Raw genomic sequence first — 27,699 nt, 5'->3', positions numbered from 1 at the left:
CATTCATCCAATCAACTACAAAGTTCTGTTATTTCTACCTCTGCAATCTCTCACATCAGGCCACCCTTAACCCTCACTAAAACACCCTTAGCTCAGGCCTTCATTTCTTCTCCTCTGGATTGCTGTTAAAAAGCTTCTAATTGGCCGTCCTGCCTCCAAGTTGCCCCTTTCTTATCAGTCTTTCACATCAATGCCAAGTAATCTTTCTAATGCATTGGTAAGTTATTACTCTTCTACTCAAAAACCTTCAATTAGTCCCTAATGTCTACTAAATAAAGTTTAAATTCTTGACTCTGCCATTCAAGGCCTTCTACAGTCTTACTCCAATCTAACTATTCAGTCTTATCTCATACAGTTTCCTTTTGGATAGTCTATATTCCAGCAAAACTGGACTACTTTCTTTTCTTTATTCTAATTCCTGCCCTTTCCTATCTTTGTACTTTGTTCAGTCCTCTGTGCCTGGAATAAATATTTCCCTCTATTTAGGTCCTTCCTATTTTTCAAGGTCCATCTCATATACCATTTTCCTATTAAACCTTCCCTAATCCTCTTCTCTCCACCACAAGTAAAAGTGATCTCTTCTCTAAAATTACTCACAGCACCTTGCCTGGGCCTTTTCTTTGCACTTATCTTTCTCCCTTGTATTGTTGACTTATGTTTAGTCCACCTCCCCAATAGTTTGTATCCATAGACTCCAGCACACAGTAAGTAATTAAATGTTTGTTGAATTAAACTGAATTCTCTAGCCCAACACAGATGAGAAAACTAAAGCCAATTGAGTCAAATGACTTGCCCAAGGTCCTACAAGTTAAAAGCAGAACAGAGACTAGAACCTAAGTTTCCTGACTCTCAAAAGTATTAATGTGCCCTATTAAAATACTTCCAATTAAAGATCTCTAAGATTTTGCAATTACAAAATAGTCATATCAGTAGGTTTAAAAGTAATCAATGCAAAAAATAAGATCATACAACACTAACAACACTTATTACTGTTCCTATAATTCCACAGCATTCACAGGCAATGCATAGCCTTCATTTATATACTAAAAAATACACTACAAACATTCACTTTACTACTTTTTACTTTCATGTATGGCTACACTGACATGTGCTTAAGAACACAACATAAGATTCCACCAAAAAGTATGTAAACTTTCTTATTGATGATGAATAAATACTACTACTAATCACTTATAGGCTATAGTCCACACTCTAAAAATTCAGTCTTCCAATAGGGTGTCTTCTGAACATGTTTCATTCATGCTTTTTTTTAAAGGAATGCACTCAGTACAATGCCTGGCACATAGTAGGTACATAATAAATGTTCATTGATTGACTTGAATAGGAATCTGAATATTTTAATTTGGAAATAGGATCAAATACGATGGGAAAATTATAGAGGGTATATATGCCATGAACACACTAAGAAATGTGATCTTGCACCAAGTATCTGACGACAAGATGAATTGGAGTCATTTTTTTCCTGAGTCTGATAACTGTGTAAGTCACTTCAGAGTCAAAAAGTAGAGCTATGTGATGAAGACAAAAGAGTTTAAGTTTTTTAATAATTTGGAGGCAAATTTTGTAAAAAGGAAAAAGATATAATGTTCCTGCTTTCACTGTACATCTAGATTATGGCTAGTACTTTTCCCATGTTTAAAGCAGGGCTGGGGGGGAGGCAGATAGAAGGTTTGGACTGGTTCACTGAATAGCTCTAAAATACTATGACTTTTTAATTAACTCCTGTTCTCTAAAAGCTTTTAGCAGAGAACTGAGAATGAGACATAGCTCATTCTAGGTGATAGAGAGCTGGATATGGAGCCAGAAGATGTGGTTCAAATCTTGCTCCTGACACTAAACCATGTTGACTATGGTCAAGTCACTTAAAATCTCTGAGCCTCAATTTCCTCACTGTGCCTTCTCTTCTGAGAATACCTTCCATCTATCTACTCTCTCTTTCTATAATCTTATTTGTACCTTGTTAATTTACATGTCGTCTCTTCAATTAGAATGTAAGCTCCTTGGAAACACAAACTTCTTGCCTTTGTTTCTCCAGTTCTTAGTACAATTTGGAACATAGTAAGCACTTAATAAATGATTGCTGCCTGACTCATTAGTAAAATGGGAGGCTTGAATAAGACCTAGATCTGTAATCATATGATGCTGTATCTTCTTTAAAAAAAATCAAACCCCTGACACCTTAATGAATGCTCCTGTTATAACTTTCACCCCACTCCATCCCCATTTTGAAAGGGGAAAAGGAAGGGAATAGACCTTTATTTCATGCCAGTATGCTATAGGCACTGTACTGAGTGCTTTTATAAATATCTCATTTGATCCTTACAACTCTGTCAGGAACGTGCTATTACCATCTCCATTTTACAGCTGATGGAAATGAGGCCCAGGATCACAGTTAAGTGTCTGGATCTGAATTAAGAAGCTGGAATTGAATTCAGGGCTCCTGACTTCAGGTGCAGTGCTCTATGCACCATGTGATCTAGCAGCTTCCTATAGAAGGAAAAGATTATTTGTTTTGCCCTACGTGTTCATCAGAGAGGGGTTCCCTTCCCTAGAAAGAAGCTTCTCACTAGAGACCTCAAGGATATCACCCCTCCTAATTAGCACTACTATTCCAGCCAAACAACTCCAGATTCTCCATTCAGGAAAAGGGGTGTCAAAATGGGTATGACCATTTACACTCCCACACATTCAAGACACATACACACATACACTTTCATGCGACAACCCTTTATTCGGCATTACTACACTAACCAGGGATATCAGTATTCATATGACAATTTATACACACACACACACATACACACACACATGCCCCTTCACAAGACAGCCCTCTAATTGGCACTATTATAACCAACTCCAGGGGTGTCTGTTGGCATGTGTCTAACCATTTATACACACACACACACACACCTCTTTCTTCGTGGACAGTCTTCAAATTAGCATTACTACAACTAGCCAACCAACTCCAAGGGCCTCAGCATGTGTTTATTTACACACACAAACACACATACCCCTCTTCCTGGACAGTCTTCAAATCAGCACTACTACAACTAGCCAACAACTCCAAGGTTGTCAGCATGTGTCTAGCCATTTACACACACACACACACACACACACACACACACACACACCCCTCTTCATGGACAGTCCTCAAATCAGCACTACTACACCAAGCCAACCAACTCCAGGGGTGTCTGTCAGCATGTGTCTAACCATTTACACACACACCCCTTCATGGACAGTCCTCAAATCAGCACTACAACTAGCCAACCAATTCCAAGGATGTCAGCATGTGTCTGACCATTTACACACACACACACACACAGACACACACCCCTTCACGTGACAGCCCCCGCAGTGAGCAGGCTGGGGGCCTCCAGGGAGGGGGACGCTTGGGAGCAGGGCGGGGGAGCGGGATGGGGAATGGCGGGGCGCTGCGGGGATGGGGGCGCGGACAGCAGCCTGTGAGGCCCGGCCGGGTGGGGTCAAGACAGACGGGACGTGGAAACGGCTCTTTCCAGTCAGTCCCGGAGGGGCGAAGGGTCCGTGGGGGACACCCGGGAGCCGGGGCCGGCTGGGACCCGGAGCCCCTAGTCCCTCCGAAGGCAGCCCCGCCTGGCGGGGGCGGAGGTGCGGATTTGAGGGCGGCGGAGCCGAGATCGGGGCGCGGAGGAGAGGACAAGGAGGAGGGCGAGGAGGAGGAGGAGATACTTACATCCACTCCTGGCCGGAGCCCGCGGCCCCGGGCTCTCCCCGAGACGAGGCTAGAGCTCCCCGGGACGAGGGAGGCGGGGAGGGGAAGGGGCGGAGCCGTGTGGTCTGGGGGCGGGGGCGGGGGCGGGGGAAGGGGCGGTGGGGGCCCAGCTCCGATTGATTCACGCCCCCCGGATCCGCGCCCGGAGGGGGGGAAGGAGAGGAGAGGGGAAGGGGGTGGAGTCAGGGCGGGGAACTAGGATGGAGGAGGCGGGGCAGGAGGAGGAAGGAAGCCTCGCGAGAATGAGACGCGGTAATTCTCGCGATATCTGCTCACAGACAAGAGCGCGACGCTTCCACCTCGGCCCCGCCCCGTAGTTGTCTTTGTTTTTATCTGTCAAAGAGGTTGCTGCCTTTTCTGGGTTACCTTCCTGCCTGGTCGATCGGTGGTCGCTGTCACTCTGAGCCTTAGAGTTTGGTCAGGGCTAAACCCGGCAGGCGGGTTTGGGAATGAGTGTCTATTAACCCAACAGCTGCTGTTCCTCACAGGCCCTCCTTCTGGAACCATGGGCGCCCCCGGCAGCGGAGCGAAGGGGCATACGGCTGTGAAAGCTGTTCCCTAGGGCCCGTACTGGTTGTGCCTCCTCATTTCAGGACCAAAGCATGGCCCTTCTCTTCCCACTTAGGGTACAACCATGAATAACACATTTTACTAATACAAGAGAAACGGAAAATACTAGAAAGGAAGCGTTTTGTTTTTCAGTCGAGGTTTTCTTGGCAAAGATACTGGAGTAGTTTGTCATTTCTTTCTCTAGCTCATTTTACCCATGAGGAAACTGAGGCAGAGTTAAGTGACTCGTCCAGGGTCCCAGAGCTAGCTACTGTCTGAGGCCACATTTGAACTCCGGAAGATGATTTTTTCCTCTTTCCAGGCCTGGTAACCACTGAGCCACACTAGCTCCCCCAAAAGGAAACATGGCTGGCTGCAAAGTGCTTAGCACCGTGCCTGGCACATAGTACGCGCTATATGAGTGTTAGCTAGTAGTACTGGATAGGGAATCGGCATTGGAACCAGAAAGACCTGGATTTAAGTCGCGCCTTTGACACATCTGGATCGGTGACCCGGGGCTAGTCACTTCTCAGTGCCCTGGGCAACGCTTTAAGACAACGGAGAAGTTTCGGGACCTGCATTAGTAAAGCGAATTTCCCCATCCAAAAAGTCCCTAACACAGATGAAATCGCATGCCCAGTTCTTATCTGTATTCCAGAAAATTATCTGTGAATGTCAAGTACAGTATTTCTCTGCAGAACCCTACTTGGAATGGAAAGAGCACTGAACTTGAAGTGAGAATTCTTCAAAGCAAATTAATAGCTGGGTGAACTTAGACAAGCCGCTTTATTTCTTGAAGTCTCTGCTCTGACACATATAAAAGAACAATACTTCAATTACCTAACTGAAAGAGTGGTTATGAGAACCAAAGTATATGTAAACGCCTATATGCCTAGTGTGGGCTTTTAAAACTTAAGCTTTTATATAATGTTCACTGATCTGGCAAAGGGTCACAGATTGGAAACAGCACCTAATCTAATCATTTTATATATGGGGAAACATGCAGGAAGAATGAGTGATTTATCTATTGACGCCCTGCTACAGAGTTGGCCTTTCAACTAGTCTCTGATTCCAGAGCCAGTGCTTTTTCCACACTAAACTCTAAACAACCTTTCCTTCAAGAACTTAATTATCTGTAGGTTGGAATGTGACAGTACTTCTATTTGTATGATACTTTAGGAGTACAAGAACTTTAAATACATTGTATCATTTGAGTCTTAAAAAGCAATCCAGAGAGATAGTTTAGTCGAGTTATGCCCGTTTAACTTTTGAGGAAAGGAAGACCCCCATAGGGTCAAGAGATTTGCTCAAAAGGCACAAAACTATTAAACTGCTCTAGAGAGATTACAACCCATTGACTGGTTCCAATCCAGTAATTTCTGCTACGTTGATATTCTTTGGTATAAAGAATCGTGGCCCTGTGCTAAGATGAATGCTATTGTTAGCCAAACTTTCACTTTTCCTGGGGTAAAAAAGATTCACACTAGGTTTGAGAGAACCAAGTTTTAAAAGAATAAAGCATTAGGGGCTCGTTTTTCTATTTTTAAAAATCTGATGTGAGCAAAAGCATTTTTCTTTCCAAATGTATGTAGCAAAGGTATCTGGATACATGAAAATGCTAATAAAATGGATTATTCAAAATTTGCTCCTTGAACCTCACAAGTGCAATTAACTAATGGCATTTTCTAATCATAGCACAGTATTTCTGTTTAGATTTATAATAAATAATAGTAATAGTAACAACTCCAAGTTCCCCTTGTGGACAATTGCTGGATCCAAAATCAGAGGAACTAAGTTAAAAACCATGCCCTACTTCTTACAACCCCGTCTGGATAGGTCAATTAATATCTCTATGCCTCTAAAGCCTCGGTTTAAAAATAAATTAAAAAGTGGGTGGAATAGATGAGCTTTCCCAGTTCTAGATCTGTGCTCTTATAGCCAGAAACATCCCGATTTGAGAATTGCCTGTTTGGTGCCTTTACAATGCTAAATAATAGAATTTAAGCATCTTTACAAAGCACCTAACACATCTTGGTTACTAATTTTTAAACTTTTAAAAGTAGTTTATTTTTTCAAATGATGTGATTTAGCTTTAAGGAGAGGCCTAGGAAAAGAGAAAGCCAATCCCCTTTCAAAATTCCCGCCTTAGGTTCCCAAGGATTGGATCACAAACTTTGACTGGAAAGAGTACCTCAGGTCTTTTGTTCCTTATTGGCTAAAGCTGCATCAATCACTTCCCTGATCCTGAGCTTTGTAAAATAACAAGTTGCTTTTCCGTGAAATGGTTGTCCAATTTTAGTCTTAAGGCTCTTTGAATTTAGTCATTTCCTTGGACATTAATCTATATAAAGAAGTATAAAATTAAAAAGCAGTGATTAAAGTGGCTTGGAAAACTGCAAATAGCTGTGCAATTTGCCTCACAGTGAAGTGGAGCAGCTTCTCCGAATCCAATGTAAGTTAATAATGGGATTTAAAGCAAAGTTGCCTGTTTCTTGAGGTTGTCCAGGATTTCTCTCTAATTTTGAAGAACTCTAACCCCTGTCAGATATAAACCAAAGTAAGTGAATTGTTAAAGCATAAAAGTCAAGGGAAATCAAGACACAAGTTTTTGTGAGGGTACAAATTTCTCTTTACATTCAAGTGTTTGGGGGTGGAGTAGGGAATAGTGTATCTAAAGCAATTTTTTTTAATATTATAAAAAAGAATAATTATCTTTGACCACCTTAAGGTACTATTTTTGTTTGTTTTGGCTTTCTAATATTCGCAAGATCACACTATGTGTATGCATATATATGCATATATATATACATATGCATATATATATGTGTGTGTATACATATATATATATATATGTATTTTAAAGAAAAGGATATTTCCTTCTATGAAATATATTCCAAATAAATAGGAAATACATTTATAACATGCTTTACTCAAATTTATAAAACAAAGAAATGAATATCAGAATAAGACTTGCGTCTTGAAATTGTGTGCCCTTTTTTATCCTTAATTCTGTGTTTTTTCTTGTTTTTTTTTTCTCCTGTGACTTTGACTGGCCTTATGTAAATGAAAGGCAAATCAGCCAAATAACCACAAAAGAAACCAAAATGAGAGGACAGAAGCAGATTTATAGCTAGAAAGTTATAACTAACTTTTCAGTTTCAAAAACTATGATTCTTAAAAGGTAAGGCTATTTCTTCCACCAATTTATAACTCCTAGGATATGCTATTTTAAAAACATTTCATCTACACTTATTCTAGAAATTTTTACTGAGTATCAACTGCCTTCATAGCACTGTACTAGCTGCTACAAAATAAACTTTAGGCACAAGCCCTCATTTCAAGAGCTTATGGTTCAATTGAGACATGAACAAAACATTTAAATAATAGTACAATAAGGTATTTAAGTACTACAAAGGTCAGGGAAGAAAAAGATTAGCACAGTCTGAAATGCTCAGAAAAAGCATTTAATTGGTGTAGAAAATAAACTGAGCCTTGAAGGATGGGTAGGCTTTAAAAAGATGGAGAGGAAGCTGGAGGGCCTTTCAGATTAAGTGATGGGGAGGGAAGTGGTTAGAAGATAGGGTTGGAAGGAAGAAGAAAGAATGTGAGCAAAAATGTGCTTTAGTAACATTGAAGACTTGACTGGCGGGAGTGGAGAATCCTTCATGTTGTGCATTAGTGGGCAAGACTCAGGCTGTGAAAAGGCTTAAATGCCAAGCTGAATGAAGAGTTGGGACTGTATGGTGTAAGGCAATGAAAAGCTGTTGAAGATGGTATTTTTGGTTTTGGTGGGGTTTTGTCTGGTTTTTGGTCATTTTTTAAAAAAGGAATTATATAATGATAGCAGGTTTCAGAATTTAACTGGCAGAAGTATACAGGATGGGTTGGAGAGGAAAGCCTAGAAACAAGGAGAGACCTGTTACAAGTTATTCCAACTGTAGAAAATGGCAGGTTAACATTTGATCTTATAAACCTCTACATGTTTTAATGTTTAAAAGAACAAATATTTTTAATAGACTCTTGGTTGAATAAAATAAATCCCGATGCATTTTTTTTATTTCAAAAACATATTTTTTTACTGTTTTAGCATTGAAATGAAAGATGTTTATTTTCATTTTTTAATAATAACACGTTTATCAAGGTGGAGAGACAGGTAAAAATGCAGTTGTACAGTGAAAATTATTGTCCTTTTATATTTAATATAAAATTCATTCTTTCCCTTAGAATTACAACATAAGATTTTTTGGTGCAGTATAATGATATTGCTGATATCTCAGTAAAGAAGAAGCTCTCATACTTCAAGAAGATTGATTCCATGACCAGGTACTTTTGTTCGCACTGTAGATTAATACTCAGCCAGAGCCAGCAAAAGGAAAATTGTGAAATAAGATATGTGTCTTCAGATCTCGGACCTCCTAATTCTTTTGGCTCTTTACTCACTTTGTTCCCTCTGCCTCCCTTCCCTCCGCCCCCATAGACAGCATCATCCCCTTGTCAAAACCTACTCTGGAGAAAGGATCTTAGAACAATTCATATAAAACTGATAACATCCTTAAAAATTACTCGCTCCCAAAGGGAGTCTGAAAAAAGGCCTTAAAGTAAGTAAATGAAACTCCAACTGTGGAATTTCTAGTCACTCAGGTTTGTAAACTGAGTCATACTCATCTTAACCTCTTGTAATATTAATGGAATAGGAAGATCTTCCCCTTGCATTCATTGGCCTATGTGACCACATGTGTTCAGTCACAGCTGTGATACATGCTGAGTCACACAGAGCCCATTGGGAGAGGAACTCACCTAAGGAGGGGCTTGCTTAGAGGGAGGCTCACTTGTAGGAAGGCTTCCATGCCTTTTGGTATTAAGATAATTAAGCACTGAGTCACCGGGGTTGTGATGCCTTCTGGCTCAAGCCTATTAGCCAAAAGTGTATATATATTCTAAGGTGAGATTTTGCTTTGGGGGCTTGTTCATGAGAAGGACCTTTTGATTCACTGGACAAGATTCTGAGTAGCTGTTTTGTTAAGAGCTCCCCACTTCACACATTCCACACCCCCTCCCACCCCACTACTCAGATGTTAGTGCTTCCCTGATCTGGTGGTATATGTAGGTGGTTGTATTACTTTGTTCAGACAGATCCCTGTCTGTTGAATCTCTGCTAATTTCTCTGCTTGTATTTTCTCCACATTCAGGGTGCTGACCTTTTCTCTGAACTAGTAAATGTAATTAAAGTAAGATTGTTAACCCCTTAAAAGTTGCTTTGCTTTAGAAAAAGCAGATCAAAGAACCTGTGCTAAAAGGCCATCCTGGGTGTGCCAGGGTGCTTTCTGTTACATCTCTTTCTTACGTCCCAACTCCAGTCACTTGTCAATGTCAAGTATTTTTGATTCTATCTTCACAACATCTTTTGTCTTTGATGGTCATCACACTAATTTAGGTATTCATTACCTTTTACCTATAGTATTGTAATACCTTACTAATTGGTGTCCCTGCCTCCAATCTCTGCCCCCTGCAATGCATACTCCTGCCAAATCAATATTCCCAAATCATAGGTCTGGCCATATCATTCCCCTACTGAAGAAGGCCCTATTGGCCCTGGAATAAAATATATAAATATACAAATCTTATATTTGGCCTTCGACAGTGTGGCTCTAACCTCCCTTCCCAGACTGATTCACCTTGTTCTAGCCCAGGGACTCTATGTTCCAGTCAAAGTGATACCCTTGCTTTACTTCACCCATGACACGCCATCTCTTGCCTCCACGCCTTTGTTACCTCTCTTTACCCCTTCATTTCTACCTTTCGGAAGCTCTAGCTTTCTTCAAGTCTTAGTTTCAGTGTCACCTCCTCAGGCCTTTCTTGGTCCCACAGTTGTTAATTCTTCCCCCAGTTACTTTGTATTTATTTTGTCTAAATTTGTATTTATTTCTTTGTGTATTTTCCCTCCTCTCCACTTTGCCAGCAGAATATAAGCTGCTTGAAAGCAAAGATCATCTCCGGTGCCTGAACAGTGGTAAACACAGTGCTTTGCACATTCTTAGCAATTAATGAATACTTGTTGAGTTGAATTGAATCAAAGCCCCCAGTGGCCTCTTGATTACATCTTTTTCCTTTTGACAGAGTCTTTGTCTGATCTTCCCTTCCCTGCTGCTCACTTCCATGAGTTTTTGATCTAGCAATCGGGGGAGGGCAGTGGTATTTTAATGTCTTTTTTATTATTGGATTCTGTGTTTTTAATATTTAGTTATTAAGTAGTTTTTTTCTTGGATTTTATAGTTTTTGAATTGCTGTTGCATTTAAGCCAAACATGGGCTCAGTTCCCAATAAGCCTCGTGGAAGTTAAGTGACTTGACTAAGATCAAAGCTAAAATTCAAACCTGTCTCTAAATATAGACCTAAGTGTCCTACCACCCAGGCCATATTTGCCCATTTGGGAGGATTTTTGTTAGAAGACTCCCTGAAATTCACATAGAGCATTCCAGGATATTCCCTAGGGAGACAGAAGGCTGAGAAAGGCTGGTGGACTCTTCATTTCCCTAATTCCACACATCCAAGCACTTACCCAGTCCTACACACTCTTTCTTTATATGATCTTTTGCAGTTCAATTTCATTCCACAGACATTTATTAAGTGCCTATTCTGGGCAAGGTTCTGTGTTTGGGGTTGGAGTCAGAAAACGTGGAAGGCAAAGCAGAGGAGAAAGAGCCCTGCCTCTGAGGACAAAAGGCTTGGAATCACATGCTGCCCCTAATGCTTTCTGCTTGCCTGGCCTTGGGACTGCATTTCCTTACCTGTGAAATGTGGGGCTAGGTATTAAATAGATGGTCTTTGGGGTCTCTTCTAACTGTGGAAATACCCTATCGAGCAGTTTCATGAGCTTGAGGCGGCATTTAGCCTCTCAGCCCCAGTTTCCTCATATGTATAATGGGGATAATAATGTTTTCATTCTCTACTTCACAGAACTATGGTGGAGAGAGCACTGTGTAAAGCACTCTAAATATAAGATACTATTATTGTTATCTTCACTACCACCCCTTGATTTTAGTACTAAGTACCTCACATTTGCACTATGGCAGTAGTTCCCTAATTGTTCTTACTGCTTCCAGCCTCTTCTTCCCATATTATATTCTTTGAGTAATAACCATATCAATTTTCCTTCAGCATCAGTTAGTAATCCTATCGCTCTTACCTTGAAAACCCTCAGTGGTATCTTACTGATCATCAATCAAATTCAAAGTCCTTAGTTTGACATTCAAAGCTGTTTACAATCTAATGTCAATTTAGCAACCTTATATTCCACCTTTCTCCTAAACATACCCTTTGCTCAAGCCAAACAGGGATGTTCATGATTTACCGTGTGTGGCTTCTGCATTTTTGCTTTATTGGCTAATGTTTTCTATACCTGGAGTGCTCTTGTGGTGCAATTGAAAGCCAGAGAACCTGGGTTCAAATTCTTACTTTGCAACCTGTGTGACCTTAGAAAACTCATTTAACTTCTGGGCTTCAGTTTCTTCATCTGTAAAATTAGGAGGTTAGACTAGATGCCTTGTAAAGTCCCTTCCACTTTAAATCACTTCCACCACTTCTCACTATTCACCCCTATATTAGCAGCCCTGCCACCCTGGAGATGCTGCCAGTCTGAGGTCCTCCTCAGTAGTGAGTCCTTCGCCTAGACCACTGTTTCACAACCAGCTCCACTAACTCTTCGGACTTCTCTTCTTACCTGTGCATTCCCCCACCATCCCCACCCAGCTTCCCAGCTCTCCTTTATGTGTTATCTTCCTCCATTAGAATGTAACTTTAATGGGGATAAAGACAAGTGTTTGTATCCCCAGTCCATAGCACAATGCCTGATACATCAGAAACAGTTAATAAATACTCTGTTTTTCTATCTATTTTTCTAAAACTGATCTCTCTCCACTCCCATCTTCATATGAAATTCAGTTCATCCTTCAAAACCCAGTAAAATGCTACCTAGTGCAGGAAATATGCTCTTCTCACCCAGCGAGAAGTGATCTCTCCCTTCTCTGAACTTCTTCCTATACCGCCTTATTTGTCCCAGTCTTATGGCACTTGTCTGTCACTTACTGCTTTGTAGTATAATCAATTGAAACTAGATTACAGGTAGGTAGTTTGGACGTTATCTGGGGGGCAACAATGTTCTATTGAAAGTTTTTTAATTAAAAGGTGACAGGATTCAAGAGCTTCTTGTAAGGAAAAACTCCTTAATAATTATAACTATCCAAAAAAAAGTGGCTCTTTTGGGAAAGGGTAGGTTGTTTCTCACCAGAGGTTTTCAAGGAAAGGTTGAGTGACCATTTATTGAGTATATTATACTGAGCTTAAGATCATAGATTTAGGACTGGAGGGGACTGTGATGTTCATCTGGTACAACTCCTTTAGTTCATACATGAGAAGTTGAAGACCAGAGAGATTCGGTGATTTGTCCAAGGCTGCACAGGTGGTAAGGGATAGTATTAGGAATTGAACCTGGGTCTTCTGACTACAAATTCAGTTTTCTGTCTAATCTACCATGCTGTCTTTGAAGTGAATTATTCATCAGGTCCATACTGAACTAGATGACCTCCAGGGTCCCTTCTAATTCTGAAATTCCATGATTCAGTATATACCTCTCTCTCTCTCTCTCTCTCTCTCTAGTTTATTAAGCACTTTGATGGTAGGGAACATGTATTTTATTGATCTTTGTGTCTCCTACACAGTTCCTTGAACATAGTAGGTTATCAACAAATATTTGTTGAATGAATGAAGAAAGTTTATTGACTACATTGTTCATTATTGGTAAGGTAAAAATGAAGTTGACAGTGGTCTGACAGCTGTGGAAAAAGTCTACATCTTCTATGACAGCTACGGAATTTGAAATTTTCACTAAAAAATTTAAAAGGCAAAACAAGCTTGGAAAATATTTTAATAATTTGAAAAAATATTTTTGGATAAGCCAATAAAGTAAAGTTGAAAGTATTGTAACTAAATCAAGACCAGGAGGAAAGTGGGTAATCATGATCTGTTTGACTATTATGTATGGACTAAATAGTACCTATTTACTATAGTACCTATCTTACCGAAATTTGTACATGCACTGCTCTTAATATTAAAAAGTGAGTTAATATTTGTAAAAGTAACTTGGTGAGTTGCTATGATTTATGACTTTGAATGTTTTTGTAATGTTCAAAATTAGAAGACAGATAACAGAAAATGCAAGAGGATCAAGAAACTCAAATTTCCAGTCACCTAAATGAAACCAATGATGCTCTCCGTAAAAGACCCAGACAGATTCAAAATGAACTGCCTAATAATCCTATTACAACCTCCTAAACAGAAACTTCTGGAGTGTGAACAAAAAGTAAAGTTTCATTTCAGCGTTCACCAAGTAAGATAACTTCTTTCATGCATGTTTTATCTTCAATGAAGTTCCTGCTTTCTCATTTCTAGCTGCATTGACAGATGTAATGGGTCACTAAAGGAATCTAAGATAATAATAGCTAAGATTTATATAAGTGCTTAAAGGTTTGCAAAGCACTTTACATATATTATATAGTTTGAACCTTACAATGATCTTGTAAAGTTGGTTCTGTGATTTTACAAATGAAATAACAGGCACTCAGAAAATGTGAGTGATTTGTCTAAAGCCTTGCAGCTACACAGTGTTACAGCTGAGATTTGAACCAAGATTTTCTGCCTCCAAATTAGTGTTCTTTTCCTACACCACATTTGTCTCCATGCCTATTAAGGTCAACTTTTGACTTTTTAAGAATCTATGATTGCTTTTGCCCAATTGGTACAAAAGCCCCTGGAACTAAAAAAAAAATTGGGGTTATATCAGAAGACAAACCAGGGAGCATAGTTAAGGCAAAGTCTTTCTATGTCTTGGTCAAGTTTCTCATAGTAAGAAGCGTGACTAGAATCCCCAAGTCCTGATGTGTAGTCTAGTAATGTCATTGTTCTCGTGCTTTTAGAAACCTGTATTAGAGACACTATAAAGATAAATTTAAATACTATAAGAACTATTTGAAACTTTTTATAACTCAACTCCCCCTAAATGTTTGTTCTAGTCTTCCTAGCTGCCCTCTTCTTTAGTCTGCCACTATTCTAGAAAGCTTTAGATATGATCCCAATTTCTTCTTTACCACAGGGTAAAGCTCAGGAAAAATTCTACAAACATAGTAGAAATTTGAACACAACTCTTGGATGTTCCTAGATCATACACTAAGCTAAGTTCAAGTCCTTATTTTAATATTCCTGTCTAACCTTAGGCAATTCATTTAACCTCTTTGGATTTCAGTTTCCTTATCTGAATTATTATACTTTAATGATCCATTACTATGATTGCCCACTCCTAAATCTTAAAATCTTAGAATCTATAAAAATCTCTATAACTGTCATAAGTATGACATCAAAATCAGGTAAATAATGGAGAAAAACAAGAACTGAGAGGTAGTTAAACCTCAGAAGTTACTATTTCTTATTAATTACTATGTTTTCACTCTTTTTCACATTTTAGCCTGTTTTCTTAGAAATCTATCATTAAACTATCATAGAAAATGTTTAGAGAAAAATTATAAAAGAACTCACCTTTACAAAGGTTATAGAAATTGGGGTATTTGTAACATAACGAGAATTCTTAACTCAAATACAGTCTCAGTGGTTTTTGTTTTCCTTATTTTCACCCTACTACAGTGTGGCTTTTCTTTCTCTGTAGTTTTTCTGTCCCTACCAACTTCAAAGAGAGTTCTTAATTTGAAACCATATACAATAGAGTAGTCAATACTATATGAATAAGTGAACTTAGAAAGCCAAATGAAACTCTACTCTGTTGAAAAAACTCCCATGACATGAGCTTTTCTTAACCTGGTGTTCATAGATACCCCACCCTCCCACCACAGTGTCCATGGAAAGATTTCAGGGGTCTATGAATTTGGATGCGACAGAACTAAATCTTTATATCAACTTAATAGTCTTCCTTAATCTTATGTATTTTATGCATTTAAAAATATTGTTCTGATAAGCAATCCATAGGCCTCACCAGAGTGACAAAAGTGTCCATGATACAAAAAGGTTAAGACCAAACTAAGTATTTACAGCCAAACTGAAGGGACAACTTGACTTTCGTGTCTTTAGAGTTTAGATTCTTTAAGTGGCTAAATATATATACGTATATGTGTGTGTTTGTATGTATTTCCTCTCTAATAGTATGAACATGCTATAAAAGAACTGATGCGTGGTGTGGCACTAACAAGAATTTGTTATGGAGACAATCATTGGAAACTAGCAGAAGCACATGTTAATTTAGCTCGAGGATACCTACAGCTGAAAGGTGAGCTCATTAAAGATGAATGGTTAACTAGTTTCTGTCCTTTTTACAAAATTGTTGGCTTGAACATAACTAGATGAATATGTATTTGGGTTATCTCAGTTTTAAATGTTGTCTATTCTCGTGGCCCACGTTGATATGACAGCCCCAGGGAAATTTGAGGAAGAATGCGTAGTATAAGGAGAATATGAAGGCTGAGAAATAAAGAAGTAAAAAGTTCAGCTCTAGTTATTCTTTCTGTAGCCTGTAAAATAAGATTCTTAGGAGGAAGTATGTTTATTGGGTATGATGTGAGTTTTTAGCTTCACTTAACACCTGATCATGTATTTTCTTGTATTATTTTCTAGCTTTCATATCCTTGCCTCCTATAACTAAATTATAAATTCTCTGAAGGCAGGGACTGTATCTTACAATATCTTTTTTGTATTCTCCACTGAACTGAGCATAAAACTAGGCACATAGTTCTCATCAAAATACTTTTTGCTTGACTGATAAATATGGGACTTAAACAAAATTTATGACAGTTAAAGGTCCATAAGAATCACTATGATAATAATGTTTCTTTAATTTTTTTGGCTTCTGAAAAAATACTCTTCTTATATTCTAGACATGGGTATACAATTAACTTTATGTTTTGACAGCCTTCTGGAGACTAGAGGTATAATTCTGTGTAATTAAGAGCATAAAGCTCAGAGAGCATCAAAACATGACTCTTTAATAGAAATCATGGCTATTTCTCTTGATTTTAATGGGGTCCTTTAATGTCATCTTCATAACATTGTCACTCTAATATTGTAAAATGAGTCAGTAGAAGAAACTTGAAATATATACATTCCAGGCACTTAATGGTAGTATTTTTGCTGCTAGTCTCTGCTGCATTTACCTATTACCACTTGAGAAATATGTCTACCAGATGATTCACGTAGTTTAATGCCTCACAAAAATTTCTTAGTGGTAGGAGATCCCTTTTATAGATGGAGAAACAGTTTCTGGGGTGGGGGGGCAGGGTGGAGAATGAATGATTGGCCAAGATTATATTGAAAACCTTTACCAAGGGAATTAAAATTTACTCACATCTAATTTCTTGTCCAGAATGCTATAGCTTTTAAATGCACCATTTATTTTCTAGTAACTTGTAATTCTTCATACCTCTAATTATGGAGAGAAATCAAAAAAATTCAATTCCAGCTTGTTTTTATTACCTTATTTTTAAAAAGATATTCTTTAGTAGAATTTCACTTGAATACTTAGAGAAGCATGTTTCCCTTTTATAGTCATAAAACTATTTTCAGATAAACTGTAATGAAATTTTTGCCTGAACCTGCCCAGCTGTGCTTCATGCTGAGATACTCAACTCTCCTTCTCAGAATGTATTACCATGTGAAACTTAATAATATACAAAAGAAACATCATTCCATTCAACAGTCATTCACAAATATATTCCAGTTCTTGATATGAAAGAAAGACTTTAACCTCTTTGTGTCTGTGTCTGTGTGTGTGTATGTGTATTTGTATGTGTTCACAGGACTATCATTACAAGCAAAACAACATGCAGAAAAAGCCAGAGAAATTCTTACCAATTCATTTTTGCCTTCCTCTGAAGAAAGCATAGATGTTTTCAGGTGTTCAATTGACCTTTTTCATACTTTGGGAAGAGCTCTAACAGCACTTCAGAAGTATCCTTTTTCTCTGTCTTCTTTGTAATTGGAGGCCCTGTTCATAGTATGTATATTTAATTTTCAAAACCAAATAATTGAGATGATTCATAAAAGACTAGGAGCCAGGGCAGACTGGGAACTAGGGATCAAGAATAAATGACTGAATATAAAATTATCCTTAACACAACTCAGAATTAAGGAAGCCTCACAAAATTTAACAAAAGCTGAGAGACTTTCAAAGGAGCTGTGGGACCATGGAAAACTTTTAAAGGAAGAATGGATAGAAATTCAAGCCAGGATCAAGTTGGCTTTTGCACAGTAAGTTTTGGGTTTTGGTTGTTACAGCTATGGTGATGAAGGTCTGCTAGTAATGTTTATCTTCATAAAGTAGATACCTTCTTACAGGATTATTCTTAGACTCAGAGCCATTTCCAAGCAGTAGAGGAGAAGAGCAAGTGCACTGTAAATCTAATCCCAGAGTTTCATTATTAATAGACTCTCATTAGACCTGCAGTACTCTAAAAGTTTATCCTCATATAAACACCCCCCCCCACATACACACACACAAGGGAATGGATAGCGCATAGTAGGCACTTAATAACTACTTGTGGAATTGAATGAGCGCATAGCTCATAGTCAAAGGGGTAGGAAATGTGTTTTTGATGTCTCTACAAATGAAGAAAATGTGTATATATGACAGCACACCCACTTCATAATCTGATGATTAGGTTTGCATCTCCTGTTTTCCTTCCTCTAATGGTACTATCCTGTAAACGAGGGATCAAACTGTAGCCTGAGGGCCAAATCTAGGCCCCTCTGCCTGTTTTATATAGCTCTCAACCTAAGAATGGTTTTTGCAATTTTTAAGTAAAGGGAGGTTTTTTGCATTTAAAAATATTAAAAACCATTCTTAGTTCCTGGTAGTCCAAAAAGAAGCCGCAGGTTAGATTCATTAGCCATCGTTTGCCGATCTGCCTAACTTCATACCTGCTCCCTGACTCACAGTCACACTGTTCTTTCTTGTCATTTCATTTTTACTTGTGTATACCCTGCATTGATTCCCAAACCACAGTTTTCTTCTTGACACAAAGATTCGCACACACAGGAGCTAGTCTCTTCTGCCACACCTACTTAATCAGCAGTATCAAGGGAACTGACAGCAGAAAGACTTCCTGCGCTCACATACTCACCTGTTCCTCTTTTGTGAGTATCGCTATGGTCATTCTCTTGCCATAACTTTACCGCCACCTTCATATTCCTTTCCTCTCGATCTATAGTTTAAGAAAAAGTCCTGGTAAAACTTTTACATTTTGTGTCCCGTTTCCCAACATCATGTGATCGTGGTGTTCCATGATTTGTAGCCATATAATATCACGAAAAGAATAATAAGGGTACAATTTGGGGTCAATGAAATTTCCCAGGTCTGATCCAGTCCATTCATCTCCATACTGCCACATTCTGGGTTCAAATCATTGTCCATCTGTAAACACATCTGTACCCAAGATAAATGAAGATAGAAATTCAATGGGCTACCCATTCATCTGTACATTATAGTCTGGGCAATATTCTTTCTTTGTTCATTTGTTTTTTCTGTAAGAATTATTAAATTGATATCCTTTCAACTGGCATTCCCAGAGAGCTCTCCCTTCTCCCACATTATCTTATCATTGGGACACCTTCCCCCACTGTCTCCTCTTGCACTCTGGTCTCACATGAAGAGTCAGCTCCTCTCCTTGCCAAAGCTAACATTGCAATATGCACCTCAATCCTATCACCTTCCATCTCCTTGTCATTTCTCCTTTCACAGCTTCTTTCATCTATGTCCGCTTATTACCATGCACAACCACAGCCCTTGTTAGGTCCTCATCACCTCCATCCTGGAGAATTACGATAGCTTTCTAGTGGAGGTTTCTGCCTCAAGTCTCCCCTCGCTCCTACCCATCCTGGACTCAACTACCAAGGGTATTTTTCTAAAGCATAGGTCTGACCATGTCACCCCTTTGCTCAGCGAGCTCTGGTATCTACCTCTAGAATAAATATAAAGTCAAATAAAAAATGTTTTAGCATTTAAAGCTCTTTGTAACTGGGCCCTTCCTAGCTTTCTAGTCTTATATTTTACTCTCCTTTCTACTCATTCTTTGTTTCAGTAACATACACTCTTATATTCTAGCCTGTTTATAATTCCTCAAACACAATACTTCATCTCCTGTCTGTGCCTCAGCACTAGCTGTCCTCACTGTCTAGAAGTCTCTAACCCCCAACCTCTGCCTCTTACTTTCTCTACTTCCTTTAATACTTGGCTCAAATCTAACTTTCTCCAGAAGGCCTTTCTCAGTTTCCCCAGATGTTAAGAGCTTCTTCCATCTACTACACACACACACACACGTATGTATGTGTGTGTGTATACATATATTATCATATTTCCCTCTTTTATTAAGCACGTTCTCCCCCTTCCCCCCACTAGAATGTGAGCTTTTTGAGTACAGGGATTGTGTTTTTGCTTGGCACATGGTAAATGCTTAATAAATGCTTGTTGACTTGACTTGCTTTGGATCTCACTGAAAAGGTCTTTTAAGTATCCTAAAACTCAATACAATCAGGTCATCTATTGGAAAAATCCATTCCATTTGTATATTGTGCAAGATATTGTCCATTATCATGGTGAATAGCTTTGATGAGCATATTGCCCTTTGTTTTATGCCGCATTTGATATCAGGGGTCAGGATCACTGAAAAGTTATCCTATGAGTACATCTGCTAAAGAATCTTTTGTGTTTTTAACATACGCATGGAAAGCATCTTGTTGGAGGAAAACCTTTAAGGCTTCATTTTGTTCTTCGGAGTCAAGTGCTTATTCTGTAATTAGTGCAGAATAAACATAATGGGATTTTATATTCTTTAACCCTCTTAGCCAGTTGTTTAGCTAAAGATGTTTGTTCTCTTATCTCAGAAAACCCACCTTTTCCTTTTCCTATTTTTTCAAGTACATCTTTGATCTTTTTACAAATCATTCTCATAAAGATTTTACTGAAATGAGAAAGTAGCCATATATGTCAGTGGTAGGAATGTGATATTTTGGTTCCTTTTTTTAGTAATAATATTATATTTCCCATTCTTTTAGAATTTTATCGTCTTTGAGTATCATTAAAATTGTGTCACCACCAATATGTATCAAAATTGAAGTTAATCTAAAGGGCATAAGGAGTGTAAGTAGATCATAGCATATTGCCAATAATGACTTACATGAAAGAAGTCACATAAAAGACTTCATTAAGAACATGTATAATGCAAAAAAGGCAGAAGCCTGGTCATATAGTGATAGATATATATTTATAGATATATAGATATATATATATAGAGAGAGAGAGAAAGAGAGAGATAGTGATAGACACCCCAAGAGTTACAGTGGTATTCATGAAGTATGAAAATACCCTGGAGAGGGTTTCCAGAGCATTAGGCATATCTTCATAGAAGATTTATAGATGGACACAGATAAGAATCACATAAGATGAGAAAGCATAGATAATTGTGATCTTCATCCATGCAGGGAGTGGCTATAAACAGATCATATACCCATCAAAATATATTTTCAGCATATTTACTAGAGGCATGTATCACCCTCTCCTATTCACATGACACTTCATCGTGGTGTTGGAGTGACATTGAGTTCTCAAAGGCTATGCCAGAAGAACACGAACTTTGGCAGGTTCTTTCAAGCTCTTGAGTATGGGCCCAAAGATGGACTGTATACTTGTTGTTTGCGGATTGGACTTCTTACATTAGAAACTTAAAAACAATCATGGTTGATGAATTTTTTTCTCCATAGAAGTTCTGGAAAATTATGTATTAAGTTGTAGTCTGTGTCAGGTGAGAGTGTCTCCACCCTTCTTAAATCATAAATCTTTGAAATATTGAATTATGTGATGTAGAACCCACTACAGTTTGAGTGCTCTTTTTATTTTTCTCCTCTGCCCATCATCTGTCTTTTTCCTCCATTTCCTCTTGTGACCTCTTATGTTTTCCCTGCCTTTCTAAGGTCTTTAACTCCCCAGAAGGCCTCCTTTGTCTTCTCCATTTCTTTCATATGAGATTAGGAGGCAGAAAAGCATTAATATATGTCATTCCATAGAAAGTGCCTATCTTACTTTAGGCTCCTTTAAGGTTAAAAAATAACATTTTAAAAGGCAGACTATGAGTAATGAGACCCTACACCTAATTAATGACCTGCTTGCTAGGTGTTCCGTGATCCCTGAATCTTAATCATATTTCTGACTTGCTTTTACGTTAGCTTTCTCCCACTCTCTTCTAACTCTCTGGTCTCATCATTCACCCAATCTTCTCTTCCAGAGTTACTAACCATCATTGTTAGTCCTTTGTTCTCAAAGAAGACCATGAAATCAGGATGGTGATGCCGTGACTTGCAAGAGAATTGGATTTAGGTGAGGGAGGACTGTGCAAAATCACCAGCCTCACTCTCTCCTCTGGAGCCGTCTGGATCCAGTGGCCAGATATGGATCAGGATGGCTGGGGATGGCCTCGCTGCTGACAATCATTTAGTTCTCAGATCTAACGGCCTTGTCTCAGTCCTCATCCATCTTGACATTCCTGTAGCCTTTGACCTTGTTGACCACTTTTTTTCCTGCTGGGTTTTCATGACACTACTCTCTCCTGATTCTCCTACCATTCTAACCGCTCCTCAGTCTCCTATGCAGGATCTTTAACCAGGTCACTCTTGCTAATCAGATACTCCGAAGGGGTCTATCCTGGGACTTCTCTTCTTGTTCACTTGGTGATCTGATCAGCTCCTGTGGATTCAGTTATCATCTCCATGCTGATAATTCCCAAATCTGCTTATTTCAGCACTAAACTCTCTGCTGACTTCCAGTCTCACATCTCCTGCCGCCTATTGAACATCTCAAACTGGATTTCCTGTGGGAATCTTAAATTCAACATCCCCGAATCTGAACTCATTATCTTTCCCTGCAAACTCTCAGTTCTTCGTAACTTTCCTATTACTGATAAGGGTGCCACCATATTCCCAGTTACCCAGCTTTCCAACCTAGGTGTAAAATTTCACACTCTCACCTACACACCCCCAACACTCCCCGCCCCCCGCCATATCCAAACCATTGCCAAAGCATGTTAGTTTTACCTTTGTAACATCTCTAGCATATGCCCCCTTCTCTCTGACACAGCTACCTCCCTGGTATAGGCCCTTATCACCTTACATCTTTGCTATTAAAATGACCCCCTGGTGGCTCTCCCTGCCACGAGGCTTCCCACTCCAGTTCTTCCTTGCATGCAAATCTAACCCTGTTACTCACCTACCTTCTACCCTCTATCCACCCCCAACCCTCATTCAGTAAACTCTAGTGACTCCTTGTCACCTTCAGGATAAAATATATAAAATCTTCTATTTTGCATTCAAAGCCTTTCATAACCTAGTCCCCACCCCTCCCTTTCCAGTCTTACCCTTACCCTTCACCTCCCCATGTACCATGTACTTTGCAATTTAATGTCACTAGCTTCCTTGCTGTTCCTCAAACAATTCACTTCATCTCTCCACTCTCCACCTATCATTGCCTGCCCCAATGCCGAGAATGTTCTCCCTCTTCATCTCTACCTCTTTGCTTCCTTGGGTACTTCCTGCAAGTTCCAGCTTAAATCCCACCTTCTGCAGGAAGCCTTTCCCAATCCCCCTTAATTTTTGTATCTTCCCATCTGTTGATCATTTCAATTTATCCTGTATATATCTTGCTTGTACTGTTGTTTGAATGTAGTCTCTCCCATTAGACTGTTAGCTTCTTGAGAGCAGGGACTATCTTGGCCTTTCTTTTGTCAACATGGAAAAACTCAGACCAACCAGGTAATCAGTAAATAAAGTGAGGCATTTATTCAGGATCAAAGAATTGCAATTCAGAACAACTCACTGCTTTATTCAGATAGGGATGCCCAGGAAGGAAGGGGAGAAGGGGATTCTTCTTGGTTTTTTAAAAAAAATTTCTTTATTTTATGTGTAATTTATGGAATAAAACAAACATTTCCATAATATAATATAATTTTAAAAAGATGATTGCACATGAAGCTGCAAATCTATTATGTACAACTTGCTATTTTTTAAAATATATAGTAGTTAGGTAAATTTCATTTTTTTCCTTCCCCCCACCCTAGAGATAGCTACCATTAGACACAAATATTGTATATATGTAAAATCATTCTATACATACTTCTGTTTTTCAGTTCTTTCTCTGGATGCAGATAGCATCTTCCTTCATGGGTACTTTGTAGTTAATTTAGGTATTTATAATAGTTAAATGACTTATTCACTCAAAGTTGATCTTAAAAAATATTGCTGTTACTGTATACAACCTTCTCTTGGTTCTGCTTATTTTACTCTTCATTATTTTGTGCAAGTCTATCCCATGTTTTTCAAAGATCATCGAGCTCATCATTTCTTACAGCACAGTAGTAAGTATTCCATCACAATCATATACCACAAATTGTTCCGCCATCTCCCAGTTGACGGTTATCCTGTCAATTTCTAGTTCTTTGCCAACACAAAGACAACTGCTATAATTATCTTAGAACACATAGGTTCTTTTCCTTTTTCCCTAATCATCTTTAGAAATAAACCTAGTAGTGATATTGCTGGGTCAAATGGCATAGGCAGTTTAATAACACTTTGGGCATAATTCTAGATTACCCTCCAAAATGGTTGAATCAGTTCTACCAATAGTGAATTAATGTCCCAATTTTTCGACATCCTCTTCAACATTTGTCACTTTCCCCTTCAATCCTTTTAGTCAATCTGGTAGGTGTAAAGTGATACCTCAAGGTTGTTTTTTTCAGATCAAACACTTTAATTCCCATTATTCTTCATATGTGTATGTAAAACTACAAAAAAGGAAATGTTATTACTTCCCACCCAAAAAAAACCCCAAAGGTCTGAAGGCAATTGTAATGACTCCCATTGCTTCCATTTTACAGATAGAACAAAAAAATCAGATGACTTCCTCTCTAGCTGTAAGACAAACTGATGTCACATATAAAACAGAACCCTTAAAATGAACGTTTGAATCCTCATAAAACAGAAGAAACAAATTTTTTTATTGCATGACCCAGAAGCTAATAATTAATTCCTATTCTGTCACTTATTACCTATGTGACCTTGGCAATATCACTGAACCTATAATGGGCCTCAGTTCATCTGTGAAATGAAAACATGGACTACATTGCTTTTGAGCTCCTTTCCAATTCTATATCTATGCTTCTGTTATAGTAAAATCTTCTGTATGACAAGTGAGATGTGTTAAGTTTTTCCTTGCTTGAATGTACCTCTTCCTTCTTAGAGTAAAGCCATTCTTGTTAGTTTAAACTCCCATAATGATAAATAGTAGAAAGAAGAACTCTTAAGGTTATTCAGGCTGAAACATTGAAGAATGTTTTAGATTACATTACATTTGAAGGTCATATAACATGTCCTTGCTCCCTATGTTCATTTTCCACGCTTTGAACTCAGCAATACTTAATTTCTCAATGCTCTTCAAAGAATAACCAAAGAATAAATTGCCTTAAGGTCATGAAAGAGTTGAATTTTTACAAAAATATCCTCATAATGTCTCCTTATGTGACAAACTAGGATCTGTCTACTGCACAATTCTTGTAGAGTTATAAGGTTTTTTGTTTTCTTTTTTAAAAATTTTGTTGTTTTTAGTTTTCAACAGTCACTTCTATAAAATTATGAATTCTAAATTTTCTCCCCCTCCCTCTGCTCCCCCCTGCCCAAAATGACATGCAATCTGAAATAGGCTATACATGTACAATCATATTAAACATATTTCCACCTTAGTCATGTTATAAAGAAGAATTAGAACCAAAGGGAAAAACTAAAAGAAAGAAGAAACAAAAAAGAGAGAGAGAAAAAATTGTGTTCCTCAATCTGCATTCTGATTCCATAGTTCTTTCTCTGCATGTGGATAGCATTTTCCATAATGAGTCTTTTGGAATTGTTTTAGATCCATGTATTGCTGAGAATAGTTATGTCTATCAAAGCTGGTCATTGCACAGTGTTGCTGTTACTGTGTACAATATTCTCCTGGTTTTGCTCACTTCACTCAGCATCAGTTCATGTACATCTTTCCAGGTTTTTCTGAAGTCCACCTGCTCATCATTTCTTATGCAACAGTGGTATTCCATTACATTATATACCACAACTTGTTCAACCATTGCCCGGTTGATGGGCATCCCCTTAATTTCCAATTCTTGGCCACGACAAAAAGAGCTGCTATGAATATTTTTGTACTTGTGAGTTCTTTCCCCATTTTTATGATCTCTTTGGGATGCAGCCCTAGCAGTGATATTACTGGGTCAAAGGTATGCACATTTTTATACCCCTTTGGGCATAGTTCCAAATTGCTCTCCAGAATGGTTGGATCAGTTCGCAACTCCACCAACAGTGCACTAGGGTTCGCATTTTCCCATATCTTCTCCAACTATCATTTTCCTGTTTTGTCATGTTAGCCAATCTGATAGGTGAGATGTGGTACCTCAGAGTTGTTTTAATCTGCATTTCTCTAATCAATCATGATTTCTCAATTGGGTAATGACTCATAAATTCTTATAGATTTGACAAAGTTCTTCATATATTTGAGATATTAGAACTTTATCTGAGAAATTGTCTATAAAAACTTTCCCCCCAATTTTTTACTTTCCTTCTGATCTTGGCTACATTTGTTTTATTTGCACAAACCCTTTTAAATTTAATATAATCAAAATTATCCATTTTACCCCTCACTCTGCTCTCTATTTCTTGTTTGTTTGTAATTGTACACCTATCCATAAATCTGATGAGTGATATGTTCTATGTTCTCCAATTTTTCTTGTAATATCTCTCTTTATATCTAGGTCATATATCCATTTTGACTTTATGTTGGTAAATAGTGTATGATATTGGTCTAAGCCCAATTTCTGCATACTGCTTTCTAATTTTCCCAACACTTTTTTACCAAATAATGAATTCGTATCCCAAAATCTTAAGTCTTTACACTTGTCAAATAAAAGATTACTATTTTTATTTGCTGCTGTAACTTGTATGTCTTCTCTCTTTCTTTGATTTACCTTTCTATTTCTTAGCCAGTACCAGATAATTTTGATAATTGCCTTATAATATGGTTTAAGATCTGGTACTGCTAAACATCCTTCCTTTACATATTTATTAGTTCTTTTGATTTTCTTGACTTTTTGTTCTTCCAAATGGATTTTGTTATTTTTCTTATTCGGTAAAATAATTTTTTGGTAATTTAATTGGGATGGCATTGAATATGTAAATTAGTTTAGGTAAAATTATTATTTTTTAATATTGATACTCTGTTTGCCCTAGAGGATTCTTTTTGGGCGTAGTCACAGGAAACAGAAGGAGGATATTTAATGGAGATAAGTAGAACAGCCGAACTGCAGGGAGTATTGAAGGTGTTGAGGGATTACAAAAACAAGGTCACAGAAATGCCCTTGAAACTATCCCTGTCCTAGAGCAGCGGTAGTTAGAAACTGCTAGGGTATGGGGGGAGCTGGGTTTCTTGGGGGCACTTAGAAACATCTGGTCAGAGCAGGGTAGGGGCCTAGAGTTTCCCAGAGGTTGACACTTTGTATCCACAGCACCTGGGACATAGTAGGTGCTTAATAAATGTCTATTGACTGACAGACTACCCTGCCCTTTTCCCGAAGTATAAATACCAAAATCATAGAGAAGAAAAGGATAGTTTGCATCTAAATATTCACAGGCAATTGACATGTTTATGTTTTTCAACATTCCAAGTTTAGTTTTTTAGGGAATTATATTGATTTTCTTATAATTCCCTAAATCACGATGTGGTACACCTAAGTTGTATCATCAGACCATTTTTTTAATTCAAAAGGGAAAGATGTTATTTAAAGATCTGTGCCTCGGAAGAAAGTCACTTAGTAGTACCAATTTGAACTGTCAGATATATTTATACTTGGTGAGGTGGGAAGCCATCTTATCATTCCCTCATTGCCAATCCAGAGTCACTTTTTACCCTCTGTCACTGTATCATCATGGTACCCAGTATTTTCAATGCAGTCCTACTTCAGATCTGGAATTATATTCATCATCCAATGTCAAGTTTTGCTATCATAGCAAAGAGCTCTGTGGCACCTGATAGTGACATTAGTGAGAATCCATATGGAAACTTCTGCTTGTTTACCACCAAAGGAAATGCCTTAGACATATATGTTCAATTCCCTTATAGCCTTTTCAGATACTTCAAGACCCTTTTATCACTCCTGGTGGCCTCATTCTAGGTCTTTGACTGGAAATCAGTGTCTAGGAACAACATGCTATCTTTTTTTCCCCCTTTTGTTTCATTTTCCTTA

The 27,699-nt window shown here is 38.3% G+C and overlaps 2 protein-coding genes across 2 annotated transcripts in view; one reads left to right on the top strand and one right to left on the bottom strand.

Annotated features, from left to right (window-relative positions):
- Positions 1 to 4,045, bottom strand: part of LRRC28 (leucine rich repeat containing 28) — a 185,714-nt gene extending 181,669 nt beyond the window's left edge. The window contains exon 1 of the mRNA XM_036734583.1: positions 3,737 to 4,045. The gene's annotated coding sequence lies outside the window, so the exon portion shown is untranslated. The remainder of the gene's footprint in view (positions 1 to 3,736) is intronic.
- Positions 4,046 to 6,599: 2,554 nt separating this feature from the next.
- The window catches only part of TTC23 (tetratricopeptide repeat domain 23), a 110,421-nt gene continuing 89,321 nt past the window's right edge, over positions 6,600 to 27,699 (top strand). The window contains 7 exon segments of the mRNA XM_036734582.1: positions 6,600 to 6,776; positions 8,549 to 8,647; positions 13,518 to 13,635; positions 13,637 to 13,709; positions 15,530 to 15,653; positions 17,176 to 17,326; positions 17,501 to 17,626. Of these exon segments, the coding sequence (XP_036590477.1) occupies positions 13,535 to 13,635; positions 13,637 to 13,709; positions 15,530 to 15,653; positions 17,176 to 17,326; positions 17,501 to 17,626 (575 nt within the window). The 5' untranslated portion in view covers positions 6,600 to 6,776; positions 8,549 to 8,647; positions 13,518 to 13,534.

Source organism: Trichosurus vulpecula, chromosome 8 (assembly GCF_011100635.1).
Source record: "Trichosurus vulpecula isolate mTriVul1 chromosome 8, mTriVul1.pri, whole genome shotgun sequence".
NCBI lineage: Eukaryota > Metazoa > Chordata > Mammalia > Diprotodontia > Phalangeridae > Trichosurus > Trichosurus vulpecula.
The sequence above is the reverse complement of the archived record's forward strand: the minus strand, read 5'-3'. Positions and strand labels throughout refer to the sequence as shown.